The sequence below is a fragment of the Callospermophilus lateralis genome, chromosome 4, assembly GCF_048772815.1.
Source record: "Callospermophilus lateralis isolate mCalLat2 chromosome 4, mCalLat2.hap1, whole genome shotgun sequence".
Taxonomy (NCBI): domain Eukaryota; kingdom Metazoa; phylum Chordata; class Mammalia; order Rodentia; family Sciuridae; genus Callospermophilus; species Callospermophilus lateralis.
Window position 1 is genome coordinate 43,981,694 of NC_135308.1, and position 18,024 is coordinate 43,999,717.

Consider the following 18,024-nt stretch of genomic DNA (forward strand, 5'->3'; position numbering starts at 1 on the left):
CACAGTTCCTGTTACCAGTGAAACATCTTTGCTAATAGCATCTTCTCATATATATGAAATAGAGTCCCATAAAGACAACTCAAGTATTTCTGTGCTTAACGCAGAGAATTCATAGAGAAATGAATGATACAAAAGAAAATATTTAACATTGAACAGGAAGAAAGGTCACCCTGGGATTTTATGTTTCCTAGTGATTAAATCCTCTTTGTTGTAGCTGTTACCTTAACTGACAGTCATCTCTGGTGTGATGTAAACTCCATTAGCAAGTACTGTTTGGTAAATTATTTCCAGTGACCTGCAAATGTACATTGCATGAAGAAAATGTTTAATAACTATTTTGCTGCATGGATGGGTAGATGGTGATTGAATTAACCCAGTATACTATAATAAATAATTTAAATGAGATTAACTTGAGAGCACTCTAAAATTCATTCAGTGAAATATAACAAAGAGAACAGAGGTCAGAATTATATTCTACTGTGCATTAATATTATATGACAAACACTCCTCTGAGAGATTCTGACATTCTGAACAAATTTTGAAAGAGATAGATTTCAGGATTAACTATACATTTTACATACTTAATATTAGCTTTATATTAAATGACTTTGCGTATTAAATGCAAAACTACTAAATATGATGGTGGAATTTATAATTAAGCCATGAATCCATTTTCAATTTCTAACTTCTATTATGCAATAATAAGCACATCAAGTCAAGAATGAACTGAGATCAAAGTGGCGGAAAATCACATAGAAAATTTGAGCACCTATTTCTAAAATATAAATATTCTGTCCTCAATTCCTTTGTATAGTTCTACCATTGCTTTGTATAGTTCTATCATTGATTTTGAAGTAAAAAAAAAAAAACAGATTAAAATAAAAGCTAACGCTAATATATCAGTGCATCTAAGGTTAACACATTCATTCTTTGTAAAATTCAGATAAGTAAAAGTCATAGAGAAGGGAGTAACTGCATGTTCCAGAGCTGGCATACAGATGCTGCCAGTCTCTGTCCAGAGCTGTGTTAATGAACCACTACACCATGCTGCTTTCTCTAACTGATCGTGAAAATCTGATATCTTAATCCAAAATGATAAAAGTAGTAGTAGTAACAATAAAATCTAATTAAAATTCAGTAAATATGAAACTAAATACTTATAAAATCCAGTAGAAATAAAATGCCTTCCTAGTCAGAATCGGTTACGTTCTCCCCTGTACCACCCTAGTGTGGTGCACATAATATAGTTTTACCAAGTAGAATTGGCTCCAATGGAAGAAATACAAAGTTTTTCCTGAAGGTCAACAAGGAGGGACTATTTAATTTTATTTGCATATGAAGAATTATAGAAACTTCATGCTCATTTGCATAAACAACTTCAAAGACAAGAATAAGCTTATGTTTTTAATAGGAGGTAATACTTAATACCTTTTTACCATTAATTTAGCTGTGAGCTATGTTTTCTCGAAAAATGTTCTAGTGTGAATTGTTAATCTCATCTATCTTTCAAATCTCTCTTTCTCTTTATATTCAACTTCCCTCAATCTCCATGTATTTAGGAGAAAGATTCAGCTCCAGATTTCTGCTGAATACAATTCCATACTGTTGTCACTATCTCAAAAAGCAACCAAACCTTTACTAGCTACATAAGGACAAACAAAAATAGGAGTTAATATGTTATGATCTTAGAATTGGTCTACACCTATATTTTCTGCTTCCATTCAAATTTGTAAATTGGATTTTATATTACACAGTTTAGCTTGTGGAAAATTACCACAACAATTGCTTCTGTAACTAGAGATTCATTTCTTAGCTCTCATTTTATAGTCAGAATGTTTAAAATACCATAGTAGAAACATTGTGAACTTTGGTGGCTACAGATCTGGTTCAAATTCCAGTTTTATAACTGACTATCTGGGAACATAAAAGAATTATTTAATTTCTCAAATTATTTAATTTCATATAAAAAATGAGAGTCGTTTCTTCATGGATGTCTCATTGGGAGAAGCAAATGAAAGAATGTATGTGATATGTTTTGCATAGATATGGCACAGAATACATATTTGGTAATGGTGAATTCTTGCCCCTTTGCCCTGTACCCACATCAGGCAGAGGGCTAAAGATGAACAAGACCAGTTCCTCATGCCTCAAAACTCTTTTTTGGTCTTTATGATTTTCTAGGTCACCCCAGGGTCTATATTTATGTTCCTTGGTATTTAAAGTTAATTTTAACATTCTCTCATCATCAAATTTTTTCCCACAAGCACTTTCCATTCCTTTTGATAATTGTGCCATGGAATAAGAGGATTATAATGGCATGATTATGACCTTAATCATTCACCAAGGAACATTGTCCCAGATTGAGAGGAGACACTGCCTCAACCCCACCCACCCACTCCACCGTGAATTTATAGTTTAGCAAGAAGAATAAGACATACAGTGAAACCATGATTCTTCCCCAGCCCCAGTTTGAGAATATTTACGGAAAAATGCCAAAGTTAATTCTACATATAATAAAGAATATGAAGAATAATATAGGCTGGAATCAAATGATTTTAACATGAAACAAATATTAAAATAAAGATTGAGATAAAGATTTAAAGAGTCTGCCTAACTAGATCCACACAAGTTGGTGATACCTTGATAGATACTCCAGAGCTCGAAATCTGGTTTTCTCTTTTGCAATCCCAAACCCAACATTATCCAAGCATTTACTAATGTCAGTATCTCAAGATGGCTAAAGATAGCTAATCTCTTGGGATAAGTGACAGATAGTAGTGTTTAGTAAACATTAATCTTTATATATGTTAATTCATTGATCCTCTTGACAATCCTAAAATGCAAAACCTGAGTTTCAGAAAGGATAAGTAACTTACCCAAGGCCACACAGTGGGAAGTGGTAATTAATTTACCCAACTGGTGAGATTACTTCCATATCAGAAAAGCCATGTTCATCCTGCTATACTATAAACCTTTCCAAGATGCAAATTTTTCATTGACAATGGGATAAACATCATTTCCTGAACCATAATCCCCTGGTCTGATAGGGTCCTTTTTTCTTAATAATAAAATATTCTGAGTTTTGAGTTACTAATAGGGGGACAATGTGTAATCAAAGGGATATTGACAATTTCTTGAGATATTTCATCCATACCTTGGAGGTAGTTTAGGAAATATGTAAGCTGTAGCCATTTTTCTACCTTTAAAGTACCTCTGACATTGCTCTGCAGTATTTTTCAGTATCCCTGGATCATCCAAGGTAGCTATTCAAACATTTAATAATCCCCAAACCCCTACCCAATTCTTGCATTTATTTATCTTGTCACATAAATGGAAGCAAATGACAGAATTTCCAGCGTCATAACTACTTATGGCTGTAGGTGATTCTACTTTATTTCTTCCTTTGTCAACCAAAGATATGTTGTTCCTATCATCTAATTCTGATCTTACAGTTGTGTCCTTACTTCCGTTCCTTACTGTCTTCTAGCTTAGCTCCACCAATTCTTTGTTATAGGTTCAAATTCCAGTGCCCTCTTCCTATCAGTTCTTATCCTTTTCTTAAGCATATATACATGCTGTATTTTCTCTGTCATGTATGTACTAATTAAATAAATCCTTTCTTTAAGACTGCCATGTTATAATAAGTGTTGGCAAGGATGTGGGTGAAAAGGAACACTCATACATTGCTGGTGGCACTGCAAATTAGTATAACCACTCTTGAAAGCATTATAGAGATTCCTTACAAAACCTGGGATGGAACACTATTTGACCCAGCTATCCCATTCCTCCATCTTTACCCAAAGGTCTTAAAATCAGCATACTATAGTGACACAGCCACATCAATGTCTATAGCAGCTCAATTCACAATAGCTAAACTATGGAAGCAACCTAGATGCCCTTCAATAGATGAATGGATAAAGAAACTGTGGTACATATACACAATGGAATATTACTTAGCATCAAAAGGGAATAAAATTACCGCATTTGCAGGTAAATAAATGGAGTTGGAAAATATGATGCTAAGCAAAGTAAGCCAATCCCGAAATACCAAAGGTAGCATGGGGGCAGGAAAGATGGTGGAATGAAATGGACATCATTACCCTAAGTACATATATGACTGCACATATAGTGTGATGCTATATCATGTACAACTAGAGAAATGAAAAGTTGTGTTCCATTTGTGTATAATGAATCAAAATGCATTCTGCTGTCATATACACCTGATTATAACAAATTAAAAAAAAAAGACTACCATGTTAGTACACCAGGAAAATAGACATGGGTGGTAAGTGAGATCATTGCTGTTTTTCAATGTAGAAATTTAAAAACAAAAGCAAAAATCTTTACTCAAGCATTGCCCTATCTCACTCTTTTTGGGTATGAGCCAAGCTTTCATCTCAGTATCTCCTCCTTGATTTAATTCCTGTCTATGGCTCCATCATTTATCCACCCTTCATCTCCTAACTGACAAATTCGGTAGGAACAGCACAGTCTTTAGCTATTACAGTGACACTATCCAGCACTCTCTTCCCTTTAATTATCACTACTTCTTTGGCTTCTGGCTCCTCCCTGTTTTTTCTTCTCTACCTCCATGACACTTACTTTCTATATATGCCAATGGCTCCTCTTTCCCCATTTGTCCCTTAAATCTCATATCCAGGTTCTAGACTCAGTTCTCCTGACTGTCTGACTTTGAATGTCCTCCCTGGGAATTAGCATGGCTTATGTCACCTTCTTCATGATGAGGGTCACCAATGAGACAGCTTTTTATGATCTCTATCTCTATATATCCAGTGGATCACTAGATTCTCAGTCTTTTGCACCAAAATTGAACTGTGTATGCATCTCTAGCACATATCACACTGATTACCTAGCACAACAAGAACTCCTGAGATTTTTATACTTCTATAGCCAGGTATAGTTGAAGGAATAGAGTAAGAGTCATTACTAGAGCCTTGTAGGAGGATGGTATAAAAGAGGAATTACACAAAGCAAAGTTGAATTGCAAGTAAATTATTAGGTGTTAGTATAATGATAATTTGGATCTTATTCACCACTGGGTTTGGGTACAGAAGCAGTGGACAAAGGAGAGAAGGAATGTGAAAGATCTGGAGAGAACTTGTATGATATTTTTCATAGTGAACAGAGGAAAGAAGAGAAAATGATAAAGATTTCTGCCAAACTGCACATTATTACATCAGTTACTTAGTTGTTTAGGACCTCAATAGAACAGATGGAGTTAGTTTACCAGGTTGAACCCTGAGGTCAGAAAGGCCTGAGTTTCAATGCCAGCTCTGTGAGAAAGCGTGACTTGAGTGGAGTGACTCACCCCAGGTCATGGCTTCATCATCTCTCAAGTGATGATAATAGAACCTCCCACACAGGGGTGATGACCACGGAGGAAGATATGGGCGGTGAGGTAAGGTCTGTAAAAGGCAAAAACACAAGAGAGGGTAGTCTTTTATTCAAATATATTATTTCACCTCAGAACCCTTGCATGGTCAGAAAGTTGCAGGATTACCCTGTTAATTATCTAACCAAATCATCAACAGGAGGGCAAAATTAATTGCAACCAATTTTTGATCTACAAAAGGTCAAACATAAATGGATTATAAATTACCTGCTATTTATGAGTATGCATTAGATAATATTCAAAAATTACCTGCTATTACCGACTACTTATTTGATGCTTGAAATTTAAATGAATCATATTTTATCTAGAATAAAATGTTTCTTGCTTTCTCTATGCAGAAAAATTAATATGCAAATAAAATAGATGGCCTGATCTGAAGTCACTCCAAACATCGGAAATTTGGTTACAGTCATGTACTTTATACACAAACACATTATTAAAGAATGCAGTATACTCTTCATCATTTATTACTCTTTGTCTTTATAAGTATATGTCTTTTATACCATTACAACTGAAGAAAACTGAGTTTCAATTCTATTTATGATTTATAATTTTATAGCAAAAAAAATACTTACATTGTGAAGACGAAGAAAGGAAAGGTTTGTATTATCCATGCAGTTGTTCTTTTACAAAACAATATTACATGACCATGTTCTATGTGTCAGGCACTAAGACCTGAAGATGTATCAGTGTACACATCAGGCAAGGCTCCCGATTTTGTGATGAATGCCTTCTAATTGTCAAAGATTAAAAGATGGAGGAATGGATCTGTAGATAGGTAGGTAGGTAGCACAAAAAACCAACAGATTTATTGATAGATGGTAAATATAAATCAGGTATGGTGAACAATAAGATGTTAACAAAAATATATTGCAGATGTTAAAGGAAGGAAACTATTTTGGCTTTAAATAGTTAACAGCTGCTTCAAAGAAAGAGCATAGTCCCTGTCACAGACACCAGATTGATCTACTAGAAGAACTGAAAACAGGCAGTACTACCAGAGCATCCTAAGAAACCAAAGAATGGTAAAACATAGTCAGAAAGTTGAGGTTCAGGGAAGATATTTGACCATTAGATCATGGTGAGGCTGAGATGTAAAAAGAGTAGATGCAGAAATATTTAACTCATTTTTTTCTCAGGTTGAAAGCGTGGGGTGACATGTGCCTTTGCTCTCCTCTCCAGTTTCTCCTGTTCTCATCTTTCCTCTTTACAGTCAGATCACCTATAAGACAGCATTTGATAAATTAAATGCACAGCCTTTGCAGAGGTTACCAAATGTTTGCATCATTCAATGGGTGTCTTAGAAGTAGTTATTAAGAAGACATATGATATTAATAATGTTTCTAGTAATGGTTAACATTTAATGAAAATGATCACGCACAGTTACATGCACTTTGTATGTATCTTGCTTAATCCTCATAAAATTCTCGAGTGCATATCATTAGCATACCCACTTTCAAACAGGATCATTGAATCATACATGACAAAACATAATTCATGCCCTCCTGTAGTGTGGGAGTGTTAATTGAGTTACTCAAAGTCACACAGTGAGGAAGGGTATCTATGGTCTTCTACTTCCTAACTCTTACTGCTATGCCCTAGCTAGCTCTCCCACCTACCCCTTCCAATTTGCATTAAGTTGTTAAATTACTCAGGTAGTATGATACCTCTCTCTCAAGTAGTTTCAGACACCCAGAAGAGTATGATTGTTATTACGAAATCATATGATTTTGAATGACATGTCAGTGTTAGCGACCCTTAAGTGTGTGTTGACAGAAGGAAGTGGAAAGGGGCTGGTGACAGGGAAATGAGCACAGAGGGATTAGTCACACGTCATTCATATGAATGCATTTGTTTTTAATAGGATCTGGAATCGGGATCTGAAAGTGGAACAGATACTACTTCAGTAAATCAGACACAAGTAAATTTGCCTTCTAACACTGAGTCCACTGGTCTACCATCTTCCACCCCACTGACCATTTCTGGAACCAAACCCAAGGCAATGGTAAGTTGTAGATGAGAAGTCAGTCTCAACATGGAAGTGTTGTGAATATCAGATGAGAGTTGATAGTCTATCCATTCAATATAGAAGAAACACTCTTGGAGTCTTTGCCATGTCGATTTGGAGTATTCACCACCCTGAACACACGTGTTTGTTTAATGAATGACAATACAGTAAGTTTGCTAAAACAGGCCATGAATCCAGAATTATGCAAAATATGGTAATTAAATTTTGTTACTGAACACTCATAACTTTAAAGAACCAAGAACATAAAACTGCAGAAGGCTTTTCTCCTGCATTAGTATCCTGAGAATGCCACTTGCTACTTAGAAAATTATCTTTCTAAAAACTTCCTTGACATATAGATGATAGATACTGATGGATAGAGGGATGAATAGATAAGTAGATAGATACAGGGAGATGACAGAGATGGAGATAGAGATATCCAAAATCATCCACTTTATAGATTATCTGAGCATTGATGATAATACTCATGTGAGGAGCTTATCGAAGTGTTTGGTACGGAATAAGGGCTGAATAAAGGTAAGCTACAGTCATTATTATAATGATGCTTCATGGACTTCATAATGCCATCAAAAAAAGTAAAAATATAGTTACTGCATGGAATAATACAGCATGGTGAATTGTGAATAAAAGAGATTTTCCTTTAAGCAAAAAGTGAACTGCACAGGAAAATACTATTTGACTCTAAAAGGTAACATTTATGGAGGAAGTAATTACTACTTCAAATATCTACAATCCAAGCAGTTCCAAAATAACCTTTCCTAGTTTGGTGAAAATCATAGTGTTGTATTATTTTTTTTAAAAGCCCATGTTAGCTTAACACAGAGAAACAAGTTTGGATTGCTTCTTTGCCTGCCTTTAAAATAAAATAGCGCTCTGAAATAGGACTCAACAGAGAACACTCTGAATTTGAAACATGGAAAATGTACTGCTATTGCAATATGAATGAAAATACATAGTTGAAAATGCAGATATGTCTGATTTTAATATTTACCTAGAAATTACATTTCCTGTTATTATGTATATCCAGAGTATTTTGGTTGATAAACATCTATTGAACACTTCTTACATGCCATATACTATGCTAGATGAAAAAAATGGAGAGGAATAAAACATATTCTCTGTCTTTAAATAATTTTCATTCTGGCACAAGAAGATATGAAATGCAAGTGCTATGTGCATCATGGTAGTGCTCTATGTATTGGGAATAGGAGGAATCAAAAAGTTACTGCACGATGCTATTTTGGGGTACACTGAAAATACGGGTCAACCTGTTGAAATGCAAAATTAGACTGTGGAATCCAAGTATATCATTTTACCTCATTCTGATTAAGGAAGGACTTTTAAAGCATACATGTTCTCTCAATGGGTTTTTTTTAATATTTTTTAAGTTGTCAATGAATTTTATTTTACTTGTTTGTATGTGGTGCTGAGAATCGAACCCAATGCCTCACATGAGCTAGGCAAGTGTTCTACCACTGAGCTACAACCCCAGCCATCTCAGAAGTTTAACTTGAAGATTTTGAGAATCATTGGCTTTTTAACATTGGGGATGTGGGTAAAGGCCCTTCTTAACGGTATTTTTTGCTTTAATTTGCTTTTGGAAGCACCTGCAAGTACCCTGCAGAACAGTTCTTTTCACCCTGATGTTTACTTTCACGTTGGTCTTTCAATTTAGAATAATTGCCAGTGGTATCCACTTTTGTCCCCCTGGAAAGTGCAGTGTCTGTGTGAGAGTGCCTCATATTTCGCTATCATGTATACAACAGTGTGTGCAGTTCCTTTATCTTTCTTCAATACTCTCATGTTTTCAAGTGTAGGTAAAGAAAGTTACACAGAGGCATATACAATAAGAAAAACAAACCATCAGCTTTCCCAGGACTAATCCTTTGGATACTTATGATGGGTTCCTTGTTCAAATTTTTCATCCTTTGCTTCATCAGTTGACCAAACTATTTATTCAACTGTCACAATTAAGATATACTTAAGTCACTGGGCGCAGTGGTACCTGTAATCCCAGCTGCTCAGGAGGCTCAGACCGAAGGATAGTGAGTTCAAAGTCAGCCTCAGCAAAAGCGAGGTGTTAAGCAACTCAGCGAGACCCTGTCTCTAAATAAAATACAAAATAGGACTGGGGATGTGGCTCAGCAGTCGAGTGCCCATGAGTTCAATCCCCAGTACCCCCTCAAATATTTAAATATATATACTTAAATCAATTATTAAACAGAAAAAACATTTTTTTATTATTTTTTTTATTGTTGGTTTTTCAAAACATTACATAGTTCTTGATATATCATATTTCACACTTTGATTCAAGTGGGTTATGAACTCCCATTTTTACCCCGTATACAAATTGCAGAATCACATCAGTTACACTTCCATTGATTTATATATTGCCATACTAGGGTCTGTTGTATTCTGCTGCCTTTCCTATCCTTTACTATCCCCCTCCCCTCCCCTCCCCTCCCCTCTTCTCTCTCTACCCACTCTACTGCAGTTCATATCTCCCCCTTGTATTATTTTTCCCTTTCCCCTCGCTACCTCTTGTATGTAATTTTGTATAACCCTGAGGGTCTCCTTCCATTTCCAAGCAATTTCCCTTCTCCCTCCCTTTCCCTCCCACCTCTCGTCCCTGTTTAATGTTAATCTTCTTCTCATGCTCTTCGTCCCTACTCTGTTCTTAGTTACTCTCCTTATATCAAAGAAGACATTTGGCATTTGTTTTTTAGGGATTGGCTGGCTTCACTTAGCATAATCTGCTCTAATGCCATCCATTTCCCTCCAAATTCTATGATTTTGTCATTTCTTAATGCAGAGTAATACTCCATTGTGTATAAATGCCACATTTTTTTATCCATTCGTCTATTGAAGGGCATCTAGGTTGGTTCCACAGTCTTGCTATTGTGAATTGTGCTGCTATGAACATCGATGTAGCAGTGTCCCTGTAGCATGCTCTATTTAGGTCTTTAGGGAATAGACCGAGAAGGGGAATAGCTGGGTCAAATGGTGGTTCCATTCCCAGCTTTCCAAGAAATCTCCATACTGCTTTCCAGATTGGCTGCACCAATTTGCAGTCCCACCAACAATGAACAAGAGTACCCTTTTCCCCACATCCTCGCCAGCACTTGTTGTTATTTGACTTCATAATGGCTGCCAATCTTACTGGAGTGAGATGGTATCTTAGGGTGGTTTTGATTTGCATTTCTCTGACTGCTAGGGATGGTGAGCATTTTTTCATGTACTTGTTGATTGATTGTATGTCCTCCTCTGAGAAGTGTCTGTTCATGTCTTTGGCCCATTTGTTGATTGGGTTATTTGTTATCTTGTTGTCTAATTTTTTGAGTTCTTTGTATACTCTGGATATTAGGGCTCTATCTGAAGTGTGAGGAGTTAAGATTTGTTCCCAGGATGTAGGCTCCCTATTTACCTCTCTTATTGTTTCTTTTGCTGAGAAAAAACTTTTTAGTTTGAGTAAGTCCCATTTGTTGATTCTAGTTATTAACTGTTGTGCTATGGGTGTCCTATTGAGGAATTTGGAGCCCGACCCCACAGTATGTAGATCGTAGCCGACTTTTTCTTCTATCAGACGCCGTGTCTCTGATTTGATATCAAGCTCCTTGATCCATTTTGAGTTAACTTTTGTGCATGGCGAGAGAAAGGGATTCAGTTTCATTTTGTTGCATATGGATTTCCAGTTTTCCCAGCACCATTTGTTGAAGATGCTATCCTTCCTCCATTGCATGCTTTTAGCCCCTTTATCAAATATAAGATAGTTGTAGTTTTGTGGATTGGTTTCTGTGTCCTCTATTCTGTACCATTGGTCCACCCGCCTGTTTTGGTACCAGTACCATGCTGTTTTTGTTACTATTGCTCTGTAGTATAGTTTGAAGTCTGGTATCGCTATACCGCCTGATTCACCCTTCCTGCTTAGCATTGTTTTTGCTATTCTGGGTCTTTTATTTTTCCATATGAATTTCATGATTGCTTTCTCTATTTCTATAAGAAATGCCATTGGGATTTTGATTGGCATTGCATTAAACCTATAGAGAACTTTTGGTAATATCGTCATTTTGATGATGTTAGTTCTGCCTATCCATGAACAGGGTATATTTTTCCATCTTCTAAGATCTTCTTCTATTTCTCTCTTTAGGGTTCTGTAGTTTTCATTGTATAAGTCTTTCACCTCTTTAGAAAAAACATTTTTGATATATCCCAAATCAAGCACTCACTGTAAATTTGTTAACTTTGAAGAAAACAGGATGTGACTAGAGCCCAGATGCCCAAGGTGCTTCATAATCAGGACACATGAGTCATTCTGCAACTGACCCCACCTCCAAAGACAATATTCCAATTTAAGAAAATTAAAAACTGACCAATCTACCAATACCTTGGTATTAGACAAATGGACATGTAACTGTTTCCTACTTCTGAACTATAATTTGGTAACATTCCCCAGCAGGTCATGAAAAGTATCTAGAAAGAAACATTTCACTGTTAAAGACAACTGACTTTGAGGAAATTTCTTAAATAAAATGGACAATTAATGAGAATAGCTTTAAAAATAGGCTTTTATTTTGTGTGGGGGCATATGATTTTTTTGTTGTTATTAACAATACTATTCTTTCAGATATTTCCTTTTTACTACAGTTTGAAACTGATTCTTGGGCTGTGAATAAATTTTATGTTGGCATATTACAACGAAGAATTTTATTAGAAATTAAACAGATACCTTGACCCATACTTTGGAGCTTAGGTAATATATGTTATGTAAAAGCAGTCTGGATACTTGGTGAAAAGGAAAAACTCTTAGTATCCTACAGATGTCTTCTTTTCACTATGGACTAAATTTTCAATTTTAATGTGAAGTAGAAACATGAATTCTAAGAACAAGTTCTTAACATACCTACCTACATAATAACTAACCTTCTGTTCTATCATATCACATTTTTGCAGAATGCTTTCATTCATTTCAGAAGTTTAGCATTACATTTGATTTGCCGCTGCAAAACCTATTAATAATGGTGACTAACTTCCAAAAATATTTGACTTTCCTTTTATGCCTAAGATCCCTGGATTTCTAAGTACTATTTTTCAATAGGAATTATTTTATATTTATTATTAGGATCAGATCAATGAATAATCTTCAAATTTTTTGCTAATTCTATGTATATATCATTCTGAAAAGTAAGCATTAAAATCATTATGCATTATATTTCACACAAATATGAAAGTGTTTAAAAGTAGATTATCCTTTGTCAAAAGAAAACCACACCTAGAAAAAAGAGAACCCTTGCACTTTATGCTAAGATGTTGATACAGTTTCTCTCCTAAATCTGTTTTGTGCCTTTGAAACAGACTCAAAATGCCTTCCATACTAGAATGTTCTACAAACAACTCCAGAACAATTGTGCCTTTTATATAAAGTGTTTTGAAGCACTGTAGAGCGAGATACTGATGTCATTCTCCATCTTCAGTGTCTTCCGTGGACAGAGTTGTTCCAGTGTTAGTTAATAAAAGGCAACTACATTAATATAAGGCAGCTACATGAAAGATTTTAAAGCATGACACTATAAATTCAGAGATTATTTTGGTTTTTTTTTTTACCCTTGATGTTTTTTATTAAAGTATGCCATTTATATATCATATATATGCATATATATTTATATATATATATATATATATATATATATATATATATATATATATATATATATATTTCTAATTTTAATTATTCAGCTTAATGGACTTGTGTGTCTAGATAAACCTAACGTCTTGCACATCTGTATACTCTTGAACTTCCCCCAGGTCAAGATGGACTATGAGCAACAGAGTAAAGCCTACTGGAATTATATATATCCCTATCTATTTTTTAATTAGACCTAAAATCAATATGGTTAAAAGTAAATGATACTTACAGCCAATTCTAGTTTCAAATTTTACTCTTTTTTGATTGGCATGTTTGTATTTATGTATGGGGTACAGCATTATAATTTGGTACATATATAATATGTATTGATGAAATCAGAATAATTGACATTTCTGTCTCCTCATATATTATTATTTCTATGTTTTTGGAATCTTCAACCTCTTCTCTAGTCACTTTGAAATGTATAATAATTTGTTATAGACTATGGCTACTTTATTGTGTTATAGAATATCAGAGCTGATTCCACCTTCCTACTCTATTTTCCAACTCTATTATCCAACCTCTCTCTGTCCCCAATCCTTCCCTTCCTAGTCTTTAGAAACCTATATTGTACTCTACTTCTATGTGATTGACTTTTTTAGCTTTCACAAATGAGTGAAAAAACATGGTATTTATCTTTCAGTGCCTGGTTGTTTCACTTAACATAATGTCCTCCAGTTTCATCTATGTTGACACAAATGACAGACTCTCATCTTTTTGTGATTAATATTCCATGATGCATATATACCACATTTTTATACATTCATCTATCACTGAACATCTCAGTTGATTCCATATCTTGGCTCTTGTGAATAGTGTGCTACAATAAACAACTGTGTGCAGGTATCTCTTTGATGTGATTTTATTTCGTTTATTATTATGTCCAGTAGAAGTGGGAATGCCAGATCACAAGGTAGCTCTTTTTTCAGTTTTTGAGGAATCTCCATACTGGAGTAAGATGACTTTTTAACAATATTAATTCTCTCTCTGACGTATACCCTTGTCCTTTTTGTCAAAAATTGGTTGGCTGTAAATATATAGATTCATTTGTGGATCTTCTATTTTGTTCCATTGGTTTGTGTCTGTTTTTATGACAGTACTATGCTGTTTCAATGACTATAGTTTATACTAGGTTTTGCAATTATGTGTTGTGATGCCTTTGTTCCTTTTTTTAATTATACGGTTTTATATATAGATATAGAGATATATTTATTTATTTGTTTGTTTATTTATTTATTTTATTATGTGGTACTGAGGATCGAACCCAGAGCCTCGCATGTGCCAGGCGAACGCTCCTCCCTGAGCCACAACCCCACCCCTTAACTTTTGTTCTTTTGTTTGAGAATTGTTTGACTATTTTGGGTCTTTTGAGGTGACAGAAGAATTATGTGATTTTATTTTTCCATTTCTGTGTAGAAGGCCATTGGTTATTTGATGTGGATTGCAATCATAGATCGCTGGGGGTAAGAGGGACTTTTTAACAATATTAATTCTTCCAATTCATGAGCATAGGATGTCTTTCTGCTTTTGTGTTATGTGCTCTCTAATTTCTTTCATTGTTTTATAATTTTCATTAAAGGGATCTTTTACTTCCTTGGTGAAATTTTTCATACATATTTTACCTGTGTGTGTGTGTGGCTGTTGGGAAAGGGATCTCTTTTTTATTTTTATTTCTTTTTCATCCAGTTTGTTACTGACATATAAAAGTCAGTAGGACAAAACAAACTGGTTTTGAATTCTGCAACTTCACTGAATCATTTTTGGTGGGGTTTACAATGTTTTCTACGTAAAAGGTCATGTCATCTGCAAACAAGGGCAATTGCTCCTTTCCAATCTGAATGCCCTTTATTTTTTTCTCTTGCCTATTTGCTCTGGCTTAGACTTCTAGTACAATGTTGAACAAGAGTGCTGAAAGTGAACACCCTTGTTTTGTTCCTGAACTTAGAGGAAATGCTTTCATTTTTTTCCCTGTCTCAGAGGTTTTCTTGTGGTTGTTTTTCTTAAGGACAACTTTAAGAGCAGATGTTCATTAAATCACCATTAATTGTATATTTATGAAGAAAAGAGCTCAAGCCCCAGAGAATAAGGAAAAGAACATATTTTATTTGTAAACTAAGTAACTAGAGAAACAAGAAGAGTCCAGCATTCTGCTGAAAAGGACTGAGAACATCAACAAGCCTGTAAAGGATGTGATATATTTTTTTTTAATTTTTATTGTTGGTTGTTCAAAACATTACATAGTTCTTGACATATCATATTTCACACTTTGATTCAAGTGGGTTATGAACTCCCATTTTTATCCCGTATACAGATTGCAGAATCACATAGGATGTCATATTTTAATTGAGTCTAATCTCCAGCCCTGCCCCCCACCTAAGAAACTCCTTTAGTTACTGGGTGACACAGAGGATTCTAGTAACACCAATGAGAACCAGAATCATTTGAGCAAGTTGGGACAGAGCAGCTTTGAGTGTATACTAAATAACCTAAAGGATCTTTGGAACATATTGGCATGCATATCAGAACGTGCTGCATACTGGAGTTACAAAACAACCCTAGTATTGAAGACTTTGAAAACAGCATAAATTATTAACACTCACTATCTATAATTGCTACAGGATTAAAAAAAAAAAAAAAGAGGGGAGATATATAGCCCCCTCCAGGTCAAAGTAGTAACAATAGCTCTAATTCCACAGGTTGAAGGCACCTCTAGTCTTTTGATCATTATTACTAAGGAGCCATGAATGAGAGGAAGAACATCAATCAGCTCATGGAGAGGCAGGAGTCCAGGACAGGCAGAATGGCTCCCAGCCAGATACAGCTGATTCCTTACAATAGTAGTTCAAAACCCTGCCTAAACACCACTAGAAGATGGCTAAAATAAAGCTTCAGCAGTATGTCCCACTCTGGGAGTCCATGATCATTTCTGGGGGACTTTAAAAAAGAAAAGATCCCAATGCCATATCCAAACTGATACGTTAGTTGCTTTTACTGACAATTCTCAAAATTCCATGCTCAGCCCATGCTACTGTTGGAGGGGAAAAGTAATCCTCTCAACATGACCACAAAACACAGTGGTTGGTACTGAAGTGAAATTAGTGAGGCACCTCCATACCGTCTATTCATTTCCCCTTCCAGCATGATAGAAGCAAACTGCAGTTTTTTGGCCTGACACTTGCTGTCAATAGTGTTGTCCTCCCTAAATATACAGACATTTTGAGGTAGAGGAAGATGGAATATGGTGACACTGTAATAATTTTTGACATTGTTAAAAGTGATTTAAAAGTTGTATCTTATTTTCCTTTTTCTCACTCATTGAGAATATAGTCTATTATGTTACTTTTGAAATTATCAGTTCTTGTTTTGGTCATTTTGTAGAGAAGAACCCATAAATTGTCATTCATAATATTTTTTCTGAATGTATACTTGATAAAAGCAGAAACTATAGGAATATAAACTTTAAGAAAGTTCTGGAAGTTTCTATCTATTAATAATCATGGAGAAAAGTGGGTTTTGCTCATGTAATAATATTAATAATTGAAAACTTGGGCATTTGTGGAATTCACACCATGTGGCAGATGCTGTAGCATGCACTTGGCTGTCACCATTCATTGGAGCTTCATAAAAAAAAAAAAAAGAGGGGAGATACAGCCCTTTCCAGGTCAAAGTAGTAGATGCTATTGTTGTCTCATCAATAAGGAAATTGGGACCTGAAGTGGCTAACCAAGGTGCTTATAGTCTTGCTGCTTCTAGGAGATGGAGCCAGGATGTACCCAGTGCCCCTCAGCACTGCTTTATACAGAGATTCATATGCTCTCCTTCTGGCTTCAGAACTAATATAAATTGGTGTGAGATGTTATTACACCAGAAACTAAATATCACTCATGTCTGAACTCAAATGCATAACAACAGTTTTTTTGTTGTTGTTGTTCAGTTTTATTTTTCCTTGTGTTCTTTCTTTTCTCTTTTTCTTGTCTCTTTTCTTGTTTATGTTTTGTTTATTTGTTGTTTGTTTAGTAGGTACTGGGGACTGAACCCAGGGGCACTTTGCCACTGAACCACACCCCTAGCCCTTTTCATTTTTTATGTTGAGACATGGTCTCACTAAGTTGTTGAGGGTCTCATCTAATTGCTAAGGCTGACCTCAAACTTGTGATCCTCCTGCCTCAGCCTCCCAAATTGCTGGGATTACAGGCATGTGCCACCATGCTTAGCCAATAAGCACAGTTTTACAAACAACAACAACAAAAAATACTTGTTCATCATAGCATGGTATAGGTTATACACTTCTAACACCACTTTCTAAATTTCCTACTTACCACAGATTTTATATTTGCCTTTATGTGGATGTGTATGATATATATGTGTATGAATACATGTCAGGTTACATATACAGACAAGTGTATTTGTGTATATGTGCATACATTCATTTTGAGTATGTCTATGAATATTTTTTCCTAGCAAGGAATTAAGGAAAAAAATTTAAGCTGGAGTTCATGGATGGATTTAGAAGGATCCCTGATATTTCTGAAATTGCACTTTAAATTGTGTACACATGTCAGCATTTACACATTTCTGAGAAAACTGTTAATAGCTTCATCAGAGTCTCAAAAGATTCTGAAAACACAAAGAAATGCTGTGTGAATTTTGATGATTCAGTCATTTATTTAGTAAAGAGAGCCGATGTTGGACACAGGAATGTCTTTGCTGCAAATAACAAATACACATCAGGTACATGGACAGAAATTACTTTGTTTGAGTTTACTTTCCAATGGGGCAACCCACTATATTCCCTCTGTGATCATGTAGACTATTTTTCATATGAAAAGTATGCTATGAAACCATAAAATTTGTATTTGTAATAATTATTTGCATATAAATAAAAATTAAACTGATCCA

General features: G+C 35.1%; 1 protein-coding gene across 4 annotated transcripts in view; it reads left to right on the forward strand.

The window, feature by feature from the left end:
- The window catches only part of Dlc1 (DLC1 Rho GTPase activating protein), a 387,704-nt gene that overhangs the window by 98,648 nt on the left and 271,032 nt on the right, over positions 1-18,024 (forward strand). For all 4 annotated transcript variants that reach the window (XM_076853769.1, XM_076853768.1, XM_076853767.1 and 1 more), the window contains exon 4: positions 7,278-7,418. In XM_076853769.1, coding sequence (XP_076709884.1) covers positions 7,278-7,418 — 141 coding nt within the window. The remainder of the gene's footprint in view (positions 1-7,277; positions 7,419-18,024) is intronic.